The sequence below is a fragment of the Cinclus cinclus genome, chromosome 2 (assembly GCF_963662255.1).
Source record: "Cinclus cinclus chromosome 2, bCinCin1.1, whole genome shotgun sequence".
Taxonomy (NCBI): domain Eukaryota; kingdom Metazoa; phylum Chordata; class Aves; order Passeriformes; family Cinclidae; genus Cinclus; species Cinclus cinclus.
The window spans coordinates 98,210,210-98,224,394 of NC_085047.1; the positions used below are offsets into that span (position 1 = coordinate 98,210,210).

At 37.9% G+C, this 14,185-nt stretch overlaps 1 protein-coding gene across 2 annotated transcripts in view; it reads right to left on the reverse strand.

Annotated features, from left to right (window-relative positions):
* Positions 1-871: 871 nt before the first annotated feature.
* The window catches only part of MID1 (midline 1), a 91,837-nt gene continuing 78,523 nt past the window's right edge, over positions 872-14,185 (reverse strand). For both annotated transcript variants that reach the window (XM_062515111.1, XM_062515110.1), the window contains 4 exons: positions 13,386-13,529; positions 5,023-5,184; positions 2,795-3,002; positions 872-1,220 (listed from right to left, as the gene is read on the reverse strand). In XM_062515111.1, coding sequence (XP_062371095.1) covers positions 872-1,220; positions 2,795-3,002; positions 5,023-5,184; positions 13,386-13,529 — 863 coding nt within the window. The remainder of the gene's footprint in view (positions 1,221-2,794; positions 3,003-5,022; positions 5,185-13,385; positions 13,530-14,185) is intronic.

A 14,185-nucleotide genomic window follows, 5' to 3' on the forward strand; every position in this document is an offset into this window, starting at 1 on the left:
CATCATCAGTGATTCTGTAATGTTTCCCAAAGACAAAAGCGAAGCACTGGTAGATAGGAATATTGCCATCAATAAAGTAAATCACCAGATGATTTATCCACTCACATTTCTAGGAGATATTCCACATGTTTTTTATGAACTGAGAGAGCACTGCCCTGTGAACAGAAGTAAATTAAACTTTATTCTTTTGCTGTGTTGGCGAACTCCACTTCCTTGCTTGATTATTTTTGTTCTTTTGGTCTGCACACTCCATGAGCAACGTAGAAACTGGGAGATCTCACACTCAACAAAGCTGGTAATGAGACCACTAATGCTGGTACAAGTAAAACCTGCAGTATACTGACTTGTCCATTGTGCAGTTTTCATCTTTCCAATTTCCTGCTATTATCCACTGTAAAATAAAATTATTCAAAAGGCTGATGAAACTTTAATTAACAGGACCCCTAATGTGCAAAAAAAAAATAAATCCAAAACCAACACAACAAGAAGTCATTTCCCAGGCATCCATACTAGGTTTTCTCTTTTCTCTTTCTTTTTTTTTTCTGCTTTTATAAATAATTTATAAATCTTCCTGTAAGAGATGAAATACAAAACCAACCAAACAAAACCAACTGAAAAAAAAATTCTAAGATATTCTTAAAGCCACTTCCTGTCCTTCAGTATAAAATACACAGAAAGATATTTTCTCTCCTTGTCAGTTTTGCCAAAATTCGGCAGCATTGTCTGGGATTCCACATGGATCCGCCAGCTCCTGGTAAGCTCCTGGTGGCACAGCCTGGCTGCCCTGGGAAGATGTGTCCCTGGGAGGATGTGTCCCTGGGAGGATGTGTCCCTGGGAAGATGTGCCGTCCTACCTTTTGGCTTTCAGCAGTCACGCGAGTTGCTCGGAGGAGTCTAGGTGGTCAGGGATAGGCAAGCCAGTTATAATGGTCAAACATTTATTCCACACCGTGAACGTGGGGCACACTGGCTGGCCAAACGTAATGTCAAAAGTGTAAAGGTGTAGGGAGTTCAAAGCATCATAAAAGGCAAGGGAACCATTGTCATAGTCCAGCAAAATCCCGACCCGCCGCAGGTGAGGCGCGGGCTCGATGGGGATTTCTTTGCTGTTGTGCCGCACCACCCATGTGTTGTTGCAGCGGCAAAGCACCCAGGAGGCAGAATTCTTTCCAATCCACTCGTGCTTTGGTGCTGACTTGTAGGAAATACCAATAGCATACCTGCAAAAGAAAAGAACCTCTCAAGCAAACAAATGCTTCCTGCCATTTTGTCTCTCAGTTGAAGTCAAATGTTAGCCCAGAGGACTAGCTGGAATGCCCCCACCTCTTACTCCTGTTGAGTTAAGCTCTAATTAAATGATGTTTGACCACAACATCTGCACACAGGCTTAATTAATGGTTGTCCCTGACTCTCTTTTGGGTCTGAGAGGTCAGGGAAACTCATAGTATTATTTCTAGTTTGGCAGCTATGGCAAATTTTTGAGGGCTTGCCTCTGGTAATGAAAAGGAAGATTGTTGAATACTCAGCAACCCAGAGTTTAAATCACTGGACCTCAAATTTCCATTTCCAACAGATGAATACAGAGGAATTCATTGATTTTAAAATACATTGCTATCTGTCAGCTAATCTGATCTATTTTGCTCCTTTAATACATGGCCCTGAAGAAGGAATGCAAGAGTAAACATCAAAGGACACATTAAACATCACACCCCCACCTCAATCCCCACCCCCATTTTGCCATTTTCAGACATGTTTTGCCAGATGTTGGTGTGGTTTTCAGATTCAAATGAACATTTTTGGGACTGGGTTTCAGGCCAAGTTAAGCAACTGTAGGTGAAGACATTTGCTCTGCAAACCATGATTTATGGCAAGATGTGCAGGGCAGAAGGATGGTGAAAATGTTCTCATTAATGGATACTGAGGAAAAATACCTGATTTGTCATATCTAACAGAAATGCAAAAGTTCCTCATATTCTAGAGACACTGCAGTATTTGTTGGACTTTCAACCAACAGAGATTAATGTGCCATAAAGTTTTTTCCCCATTTCTTACAACTGGCACAGACAAACAGCATTTTAGTTCTTTGAGACAGTGGGAAATACCTGAAGACCCTACTGATTTTTCCAGTACATTAACTTTCATCATGATGTCTTTGAATACCAAAGGATAACATCTCTCCCACTAACTAAAGACCCTCTGAAATACACCCCTCTATGACACAGAGGATCATTCAGAAGTGTAAGGAAAGCAGTCTTCTGTTTCCTGCCCCTTGCTTCATTCCCTGGGGCACAGACCTACAGCTCTGCTGCTTCATGTCCCCTTCTGAAAAGCAAATCTGACCTCTGCCCTGTTAAACTGGATCATTAAGTTGTCCTCCATTTTATTTATTTTTTTCCCAATGAAGGACAGAAAATGTTTTACATTTAGAAGAGAAGCGATCACATTTACAAAGTTATCTCTGTGTAAACAAGATAAAGTTTTTGATCCCTCCAATTAAAAAAAATCTTTAAATATACTGTATGTGGGTTCAAAAAAACAACTAACCCCAGCTGTGGAGTAAAAGTCCTGTGAAGGCTGCTAAATACAAAGGTGCATAATCTGACAGATTTATTTCTGGAGTCCAAAGGTGCTGGAGATTGGGAAACTCGTCTGACAAACTATTTGAAAACACATGCTTGGCCTGCTCTTATTCTGTTCCTGATGTCTCTGCTACCAGTCTCTATCAGAGAAATTGTGCCAGCACCTTTGTGGTGGGGGCTAGTGATTCTTTTCACATGTATTTTTGTATACATACCATGTACTCCCACTGATAACCACTTCCCAGTAATGCCGCCCGCTGTCGATGAACACGTTGCCAGCTACTCCATAGCTCCCTTGGCTCGTGAATCGCTCTGGTGTGTGACTCTTCTTAGATGATGTTTCATCCCGTTCCACTGTCAAGTTATCATGAGACACTTTCAATTTTCTATGAGCAGATTTGGGGTCCAGTTTAAATGGCTGACCTAGCGATGCGGAGACAAAGATGACAGAATTGTTTGGCTTTGATTTTTAAAAGAAGGGTGGATTAGCAAGCCCCTAAGAAGCCCACAAGATTACATAACCATATTAATTTCCTCCTCTCAAGCATTCCTGAGATAGACTAACCTATCGTGCTCCCTGCAATAGCTAGTTTTCATTGCATTGTCAGTTTACTGTCAGCTTCATTGTACACTAACTTCCCCGTGTCGATAATCCCTGAAAAGAGCCCTGCATAATCATCATGTCCATTATCCCTGACCTAGAGGTAACCAGAATACTCTAATTCTTGTATGTAATTGAAACCAATATACATGCTAATAAAGGTCTGAGGGTTGCTTTTTTTCACAGCACATTAGATTTAGAATAACTCGTTTTCCATTAATTCTCTAGGGATAAAGCTCCATAATAACATCTTCATCATTCCTACAAAAAGTATGATTTCAAATCCAAAAAAATGAGTTTGAAAATAAGAAGCACTAGACTTATCTCTTTGTTCACTGACAGCTTTATTTGTAACAAGCACAGTCAACAATTCAGGATTGCTTTGGAAGGATGCCCATGTGCTGCTGGATACTGTGCATTAAAAGGAAGGAAGTGAACTGTAACTTGGTCCAAATAATATGGTGCAATAACATTACTCAGGCTGTTGCTCTTGGCAAGTATCTTCGGCTGAAGCACAAGGTCTGTAGACAATAACAGGAAGCTTTTTGGTAAACTAAACCTTGCAGATATATAAAGCCCACCACAATTCTGACAGGCTTGCTCATTGTGTCAGAAAGCAGAATGATCGTTTTCCTCCACCAAGAGATGACTAGAAAAGTACAACTCCAAAAGTGGTCCAGCAAAGAAAGCACTTTCCCCTTCTTACTGTCTCATATCAAGAGGAAAATCATGCAATCAGAAGATTTGATGGCATGCACAGAAAATTAAAATTAGACCTCTCATGAAGCCTGTGTGAGGCACTGGCACATGCACTTAAAAATAAGATATAGACTGTCCAGGGTTATGTATTTTGCAATATGCATCTAGCTATATATTTTGATCAAATACAGAATAAACCCATTGGAAAGTACTTGGGGACTATTTCTTATTGCCTGACAGCAGTAGCATAACCTCTTGCCTGCCTTTCCAACTGCTTAGCAGCCTTTGTGTGCTGGAGCAGTACCTGAAGGATGTCTCTCTGTACTAAATTATGTCTGGTCACATCACACAGGTTAATAGCAAACAGGAGGAAATCAGAAAAGTGTACATGTGATTCTCTTCAGACTCCTTCTTGCACCACTCACTATCACCCCTTTTCAAGCACCCTCCCCTACAACAAGCAGGTTTCAGAAGATACACAAATCCCAGTGTTTCCTTTCCAGCCCTCAGAGCTGCCCATGATGACTACATGACTGAGGGATTAGCTGGGACAAGGGGAAAAAACATCTGAAAACTAGTCTTAAAAGTGCTATTCTACATCTGCTACTAATTTGAGTAACCATTGTTTTTTTGAAGTGGGATCTCTGACTAGTCTATCACCTTGCTGAACTCCATAAAAAATGAGGGAGTTGAAGCTAAGAAGTTTTCCAATGTCCTAAAAAAGAGATAATTTTGGAGGATAAAATTAGACTAGCAATTATCTTATGAACACTACACAAAAATAAAATGTTTTACTGCAAACATAGGAAAAGCTTTTGCTTTGTAGAGGAAAAAGAATAGAAAGGATATTAAAACAAAACCACAAAAGAGTATTTTCAACCATTTCACATATGATGGCTTTGCTCCTACATGATATTTTCAGTGGCCAGATTACAGATGCATCTCTCAGAAAAAAACCCAACATATTTTCTGCACTACAGAAGACTCAGGTAATCTCTAATTATGCTAAATAAGTGTCTCTCATTTTGGAAAGAACTTTAAAAGAGTTGAAATTCTCTGTCCTCTTGTATCATTCATAGATCAGACCTAAAGGGAAGGCCAGAAAGGAGAAGACTTTGTGCATCCTGATCTCGTGTTACTCACTGTTTGTCTTGAGCTTGCCAGGCTCGCTGCTGCGGCTGCCAGCCTGATTAATGGCCTTGACGATGAAGATGTACTTCGTGCCACTCTGTAACCCATGCACTGTGTAGTGGTTTTGTTTGATATTAGGAACAATCATCCAGCTGTCGGCTGAGTTGCATAAACCTGCAATTTTGAACAGAGCACATCCGTCATAACACACAAAACACTTTGTAACAGAGGGACATTTAGAGCATTCCCGGGCACACAACTGCCAATATGAACTTTGCTTCTGTACCTTTTAAAGTGTTGTAGCATTTACTGAACCACTGCTTAAAGCCACTAATTCATTTTGTCAACCCTTAGCCAAGGTACGTTTTAAATTCTTGCTATGTGAAGTGAACCATAAAAAGTGGGCATTTAAGAAATGGCTCAGCAGAGACACTAGCAGTCTGAGAGTTTTCATATCCCAGCACAAGGCATTCTTTATTGCTTAAGAACTGGAGGATTATGGAGATCCCATCAATCTACTGTTTGGATTAATGAACTCAGTTTAAACCTCAGAAAATGAACGTAAGCAGTAAAGCCAGGAGGGCTGGGCAGGCACCTTTGCTGACAGTCCCCAGGTATGCATTCTTCAGAACCTGAAGCAAATCATGGGAGGCCAAGCAGGGTAGAGCATGGGCTTCAGGGAAACCTTTGGCTCTTGCACTTCAGACTTTGCCAGAATGTAATCTAAGTCAGTAAATTTAATGGATACAACTTTTTGATTTATGTCCTCATGCTGAGATGCCAGCTGGGAAAGAGCTGGAAAATGTTCCATTTATAAATCTTTTGGGTTTATATTTGATTTACATTTGATGCCTACCACAAAAGTATAATGCATGGTAGTAAGTAAAATAAGGGAATATCAATATCATAAACAAAACAGGAAAACACCCTATTAAAATTAGCTTTTAAATCTATATAAGTTTTTCCTACTGTGCTATAAATGCAATGGCAGTCAATCACCCATATATACAGTTCCATCACTGTATGTTTGGAACAGCTCCTGGGATAATGGATTCCCCAGCTTCTTATTGTAGATGTTTGCATAAAGAAGAAAAATAACATTTATGAAGAGTATATCTATTCCCAACATTTTATGTAGTTATACAGCCAGAAATAGATGGATGCAAATGGAAATGTATGCATAGGTGCATATGTATGTAGGGCTGGAAAACTTAACAGAGAAAGGCTTGACTGGATTAGAAACCTTACAGACTTCTTGGCCTCTGTCTTTATTTGTCATAGAACACATTCTGAAAACTGTTGTTATTTACAAGAACAAAAAAAGCTTTCAGCTTTTAACTAAGGTTCCACCAGGAAACCACTCATTAAGAGAATATTTTAGAGCTCAGTAGTAATTCAGCTCTGCATATCAGACAATATGAAAACTTTGGGTAAGATCAAATTTAAAGGCTACTGGTTACAAAACCTGAAAGAAACAGATCTGTACAGGTTTGTAGATTCATAGACATGTCATAGGCATACTGTGAGATTCCTTACTAATACGATATGTGCTTTTCATAACAAAATATAAGTAGAAACAGAATTTAAATTCTAAATTTCAGTCTGAGTATTATGAAGTTTGTGTCTCAAAATTCAAAATGCATTACAAAGCATTTTTGAAAGGCAGGCAGAGCAGAGATTCATCCTGCTGACTGTGGCACGGTTTCAGATGGATTCCTACTATCTTACCACCTAATGAAGAGCTACAATGCCTAACTTATTCTTCTGGACGACTCTGAGGAAAGGCAGAAATCAGTAAGTACTTTCTTTCACTTTCCCAGGTGTGAACATCCTACCAACCACAAATACCTCTCTTTTCTTGTCCACAGAGGAAGCCTAGGTGATCACCATAGGTGAGCTCTCTAATTTCAGGCATCTAAAATGCCGTGAGATGAAGTCACCCATCTGTAGATAAAATACTGGTAACCCCAACTGGGCCCAGAACTTGTAGTGAGCTGCTTAAAACAACATCCATCCATGTCTTCTCTCACTGGGCCATACACACCAGATTATATTTATATTTTTAGGCTGTGTGTGAATGGGTTTCCTATGAGGAAGAAAGAAAATAAAGGAAGCAGCTTCCTGACATAAAATATTTCACTTTCCTACTATGAGACGAAATCTCATCTTTTCCCAATTTGCCACAGATATTAAACACACACTTCTGTGCCTGAACTACCACATTGATTTTGCATTGAGATCATCCCTTACTGGATCCATAGCTGCTATTGAAAAATAAATTAAAATACATTAAAATAAAACAAAATTAAGCACTGGATTTAAAAGGAATTCAGTATGATCAAGGAATCTTTAACTAAGATGCCTGTGTTGGTATACCAAACAACATATGACAATAAGCAGGATGGATACAGACAGTGGACCTAGAAATGTCATCTCCAACCACAACCACACTTTGAAAGCAAAGTTCTGTGGTATATATAAGCCTTCTATAAACTGACCATTATGCAGACACAGAAATGCCCAGAGTTTTACTAACTCATCTAGAAACTAGTTTTGTATTACTCACTACAGCTCTCTAATGGGCACATTTTTAAGGCTTGCATTGCACTTTTTATGATACCCTCCAGAGGCTGATTGCTCCTTAACAAGTATAAAACCAAGTAAGTGTATAAAGGACAGTGAAGGTACTGCTGCACTGCTATGAGTCACCTCTCGAGTTCATCCCCACCTCCTGGGTATGTGGATTTATACATACCCAATAATCACTAAAGGCCTTACCTACCCTATCTTAAGCTCTCTGCACAGTCAATGGAGAGAGTCAGAAACCTCCTGATCGACCTGACTCGGGTTCTAGAGGAAAGCTTTATCCTCTTTGGTTACAGAATACATCTTAGGTTTCTTTTCTTTGTCCCTCCACTCTTAGGCATCCCAGACTACTGATGTGCAATAAATGTTGGATGTGCAGTGACTGACTTGGTTACTTTGCTCAACAAACCTTGTTGTCTTAACAAGCTCAGCTCTTGACTATGCACCAAGGGACTCAATGATATGTTCTTGTGTTTTCTGACTGTAAGCTCTTTGATAACAGGCTTTAAATTGTACTTTGATTCAAAAATCCTAGGAATGAAGTATTGATGATGCCAAACTACAAGTCCAAACTCCTTCAAAAGGGAGAATAGTTATTAGTGGCAGCCAAGTTAAGATTTTACGTATGAAAGAATAATTTGCAACTGCATCAAAGGAATTTGTCTCCAGTTATGCCCTGTTGGGACAGCCTTTCTTCTCTGAATACAAAAGAATATGATTAAAGAAGTTCAGGGAAATGAACAAGCAGCCTGATCACACTGGCTTCCAGGGGAAGTGTTTGCCCTCTCAGTTCCCTGCCGGTAGCAGCAGGTGAAGTGGAAAAGTACACATTTCCTCACTGGCGCAACAGCAGGAGCCAAGGGTCTCCTATTGTACCCACTCCTAATCCAGGCTGCATTCAGGTTTCTTGTTTCAAAATCCCAGGGCTTTTTACAGGGTTATGCAGATGGTAAAACAATGTATTTTAAAACTGCAGCATACAAAAATGTAGAGAATTTAAATTACATCCTGGAATGGCGCAGTGAGCACAGTGATGTCCGTACAGGATGTGTGAGTATTCAAAACAAGTTTCTCAGAGTCTGGAGGTAATAATTTGCAAAGCTATTTCCCCAGTGTCAGTTGTTGATGTGCTTTAAAAAACAGTTGGGAAAAATCCCAAGGTGAAAATCCTCCTAAAATTTACACTGATGGATTTTAATGCACTATTTTCTTGAAAACTGGAAAAGGAGCACAGAAGTCATTGGAAGGTTATTTAATCTCTTGAGTATTTTAATTATTGTAAAATGTTTCATTTAAATAAATTATTACCAATTCAAATTGGGAGAGCAAATAAGGTAGGTGAAAGTAATAGATAGCTCTCCACCCCCACTCTTCATTCCCATCTGAAAAAAAAATGCAGGATTTCTGCAAAATAAATTGATTTTTTAAAAAGAAATACACCCTTTTTATACTTTTAAAGATGCAGAAGTTTTCCTGGTTTTATCCCAAATTTGCTTTTGTGCCATTAAAAATTCTCACTAAAATCTCTAGTAGAAATCTGAAGACTGTAAAGAAATTCTTTATATTAAAATAAAACTTCCAGAAAGAAGCAAAATCAAGAATATTAAAAAATTATTTGGTGAATCATAAATTCACTGTTTTTCCTGGAAGCTTGGGCTCCTAATTGTCTTAGGTCTTCTGAAAGTCCTGTAACAGTGAAAAGGTTCTGAGACTAGTGCACTGTTTGCTTGACAGAGTGATTTTTTAGAAATTAGACTGTATAACTCATTTACCCTGATTTCTTTCGCCAGGTGAGAGAGAATAATTTACTGCTTTTTGTCAAGAAGGGAGAGATGTATTTTCCCTGAAGAATCTTGCATCAGTGCTAGAGAAAAATTTAAACTATCCTGAAACACACTATAACAAATCCATGATGATAAGAAAGGGCATACTCAATGAATACTTGAAAATCTATTGAAATGGGATAATGAAATTATAATGCATGTTAGGTAGCTAGTGACAAAGTAATTTTAAAAGCTTTTACCATATTCAGATTGCAGGTGATTAGCCGCCTCTCAGAAATGCAAATGTACAAATGGAATTACTCTGAGAACAAATGCTTTAGTAAAAGCCTACTTAATCTAAAGTTCAATATTGCTCTTATGCACAGAGCAGGTCTGCCAAGCATTTAATAGTAAAGAAGTTTGGCCACATTTGGAAATAATCTTTCCTGAATGAAATAGGATTCAAATGAAATACTCTATTTGGACTTTGGCCATCAAATGTTAACTTTCCAATTTTTCAGTTAATAAAAAAGAATATAGTTGATTATGTTGGGTAGAAAATATACTAAAAAAACATAGTATTGCTTGTTTTTGTTACTGAATTCTTACCAATCTCCAGATGATATATGCCTCTGGTAGGGGAAATGTACTGTGAGTGGAAAGTGCATTCAGGCTGGATATGTGGTTTAAGGAACAGATTCCAAAGTAACAGCCTCCATTAGCACGGTAGGTGGGTATATATGCAAAGTGATTGCTATTGTCTCAAGGGAAAAAGCTTGTTGGTTTAATGCACTACCAGAGCTACTCCCTGGTGACTAATTCATAGCTAAAAAAGCACGGAACTGAAGTCAATCTATGACTCTGTTTACATTATCTGCTGTATGCATCACACAGTACCAATGGAAATTTTTGGGATGTGACAGTAAAATAAAAATATGGTTATGAGCATGTATATGCCATAAACGGGAAGAAATTTTTGCTAGCCCAAAGTCTAAAACAGGATTTAAAAAGGAAAACACAAACCTATCTTCAGTTCATCAAAACATGAAGACTGCAGTGCAGCACCTGTTAATGCCACTTACAGTGAGAGTAGCTCTCAGTGCTCAGCAGCACTTCCAAGGTACACTGTGATAGTCTAAGAACAGCCTTGGAAAGCCATTTGTAACAGGTGTGATGTTAAATCCTTCTGCAGGATCAAGAATATAATGCAACAAAGTGAATAAACATCCAAGCAGTATTCTGAGTAAAATGAGGACAGGATTGACAGAGCAAGAAGAAACGGTCTCAAGTTGTACCAGGGGAGGTCTAGATTTTATATTAGGAAAAATTTCTTCATGGAAAGGCTGGTCCAGCATTGGAACAGGCCATTCAGGGAAGTGGTGGTGTCACCATTCCTGGACGCATTCAAAAGTCATGTAGATGTGACATTTAGGGCCATATTATAGTGGTGGACTTGGAAGTGTTAAGTTAATGGATGGACTCAATGATCCTAGAGGTTGTTTCCAGCCTAAGTGATCCTATAATTCTATGATGTTAGTGGGCAAATCTCCAATATAAATGTAATTTGGAATGACCTTGGAGAGTCTCACATTTTAGAAACTCAGGCAGATTTGTAGCATGTTGGCAGGAAGGTCACCACTGGAGGTGTTCAAGTCTATATAAAATAATGAGATTTAAAAAAAACTTTACAAGATTTAGAAAGGCCTTTCACATATACATGCATATATTGAATTTGGGTTAACATAATGGCTTTCAATTAAACCAGGAAATTTGCATAAGAACTAGCTCTGTTTAAAAAAAACCCAAAACCAAAAACCCACACAAACAAAACCAAAAAACCCACAAAAAAAGAAAAAAGGGGAAAAAAAGGCATTCTTTCAATTCTTTCTTTTAATTCTTTCTAGTTTCATTTAAGGCCTTCAGAGCATTTTGCAAACAGTTTCTTATAGTGTTAATTTGTTTTCTCTTCAAAGCTTTAATTACATAATTTTGAAAAATGATAACATGGAATTTCAGACTGCATACTGAGCACTTTGTGCTTGAAAGTTATATTGCATCCCTGAAAGCAGACTTATTGATACATGTTTTGCAGATCAAAGTTTTCATCTCCACATGGGAAACATACAGTACAGCCTAAAATATAAATACCTTGTTATTTATTCACTATTAAGCAAGAAGTAAATTCCCACATCCCATGGCTGTGGAAATGGCACACCTTTTGCTGCTGCAATGATCATACTTAGTCCAAATAATTGACTTGCACAACAAAAAGCCATAGATAAAAATGGACTAGAAAACAAGCAATACATTGGCTTATCATTAAGTCCTCTCTGCTTGGTAGTGATTAATCAGGGAAGGTTTTACTTCCTTATCTACCTTGCTTCAATTTTTGCAAAATTGCTACTAGATTTTTTATTATCCAGCTTGGTCAGATGTAGATGCATGTGTTGAAGTTTATGTGGTTTTTCCAACAGCCTTAAATTTTGCAGTATGCTCTTCAAAATCAGACTCCTAAGGGAAATACTAAATGGAGGTTTTGACAAAACATTCATCAAATTTTCAATAATCTGTCTTCTTCTTTCAGTCAGTCCTGAATACTATAATACATTCACAGTATGCTACCTAAGTAAGTATTAAGATGCCAGCACATGAATCCTCAGATGTCCTTTCAGATGACTTAGAAAAATAAACTCCTGCTCAGTGATGGAGAAGATAAGGTGCACACAGTAACAGAGGAGTCATTGGGAGAGTTTGGCTCAGTACTCAAACCTGGCATAGACCATACCATTTTTCCACCGACATAAAGCATGTAAACGTGCCCACAGCACTACCTTTCATCAAAGTATCTCAACGAATTTTTTTCTTACAAAAAATTTTGCAAGAAGAAAAACATTTCTGTCCTGTCTCACCACTGAAGCCTCTCTAGCTCAGGGTGTGACCAGGATATTTGTTGATGGGGAAAGATGAGGGAGGAGAAAGGTTTCAAGGAACAGGGGAAGCACACACTGATCGTTTCTCACCTTGCTCTGTCCAGGTATTTCTTGAACTCAAAACCACACCAACTCTGTGGTGATGAGCTCCATATCTAAATATTGACTTGAACAAACTCCACATTTTGATTGATTTGGCTCAGGTCAGAATCCTTGTTTAATTAAACAAGTATGGGTCAGCCATTAAATATACAGGAACAAAGAGGAAGTTGAATGACTATTCCAAACTCATAGTCAATGAGCACAATGATTGCAGATCACTGAATCCAGAAACCAAAGATTTGACAATATATTGTTTTTATTTCCTGTGAGGAGTAGTTATTTAACAATAAAACGATACAAAATCCAATTAAGTAAATCCGGCCATTAAAGTCACAGATTCAAAACATAGAGTGTGATCATTAAAACGTGTTATAATACAAAATACACAATGTTTGTTAATCACATTTTAAGTAAAATCAAATTACCATATAAATTGTTTCACTGATGTTTTCTAACTTAGCCTGTAGTTCACTGAGACCTATGCTTTGTAGCCTTGAAGACTATAAAAATCAGAGAGAAGGACTTAATCTGTATTTCAGACAAAGGTCCAGATGTCAAGTGTATATAAATGACAATGGAGCTGCAGTTCTAACTAATGACCAGTTCAACACAGGCTTCCATGTGCACATTGCCTGACTAGTGCAGAGAATGGAACTGAGTTCTTTGAACTTGCTAAATCTGCAAAAAGGGACTTGGGGATGCAAGAGACAAGTCCTGTTAATATAGACAATGCTTGTGATGTGTTTAGTCTTTGAAAGTTCCCAATACATGACACTCTATGAAGAAGACACAAGAAACTCTAACTGAAGCAATTCTGAATTTCAAGCCCTTTTTAAAATCATTATTAGTTTGGATTGAAAATTTTGTTTTTAAATTTTTCTAGAAAATAGTTTTTCTTTTTGTTCTTGACATGGGAGTATATTTATCTTTAAAGACACTTGGTTTACATAGAAACCATAAGGGAACAACAAGAAAAGAGAAGGTTTATACTCACTAACAACATTGGCTTGTCCAGTGAAGATGGTATACTGCAGCTCGTAAGAGACCACACTGAACTCATCATCTGATGTCCAGTGCACAGTAATGGTGTCATAAGAGGCTGTACAGAGCTCTTCTCGAATCGTGGGTGGGTTGGGAGCTGTCAGATACAACACAGGAGGCACAATCAGTGAAGCATTTCCCCTCTCCCCCAAGATTAGGGGATGTATTTGATGTACAAAATTGTAGAGACATCATCCAACAGACTTTCAATGACTTTTCACTAATTCCATTACTAACTTTGATTATCAATTAAGTATTAGGAAGGAATTCTTAATAACAACATAACCACCTAGGAACTCTGGATTTTGAAAATGTTTTGTATTAAAGTATTTTATATTAAAGCTTTAGTTTCAGATGCCATAGAACAAGTGATGTATCGGTGGTCACATTAGATGGATACAATAAGTTACTTTTTCTAAGATTGTTCTGATAATTTCACCAAACTTGTCAAAATTTCATTGATGCATATCAAGAGGGAGGGTCAAAATTCTTCACTGTTGACTTTAAAGCAGTGTTTTCTCAGCCTATCTTACCAGAGATTGCTGTAAAAGTGGTATTGTGGTGGTGCATCCTTCCTGGCCCCCCTCTAGGCCACACTATGATCTGTCATTCATCAACAACAGGCATTTAAAATATATTATTTTATAATATATATATATATATATATGTATAATTCCCAATACTCATATTTTCATGCTCAATTTTATCCTCTCTCCATTTTTATTAATCTCCTAGCTATCCTTTGTAATATAG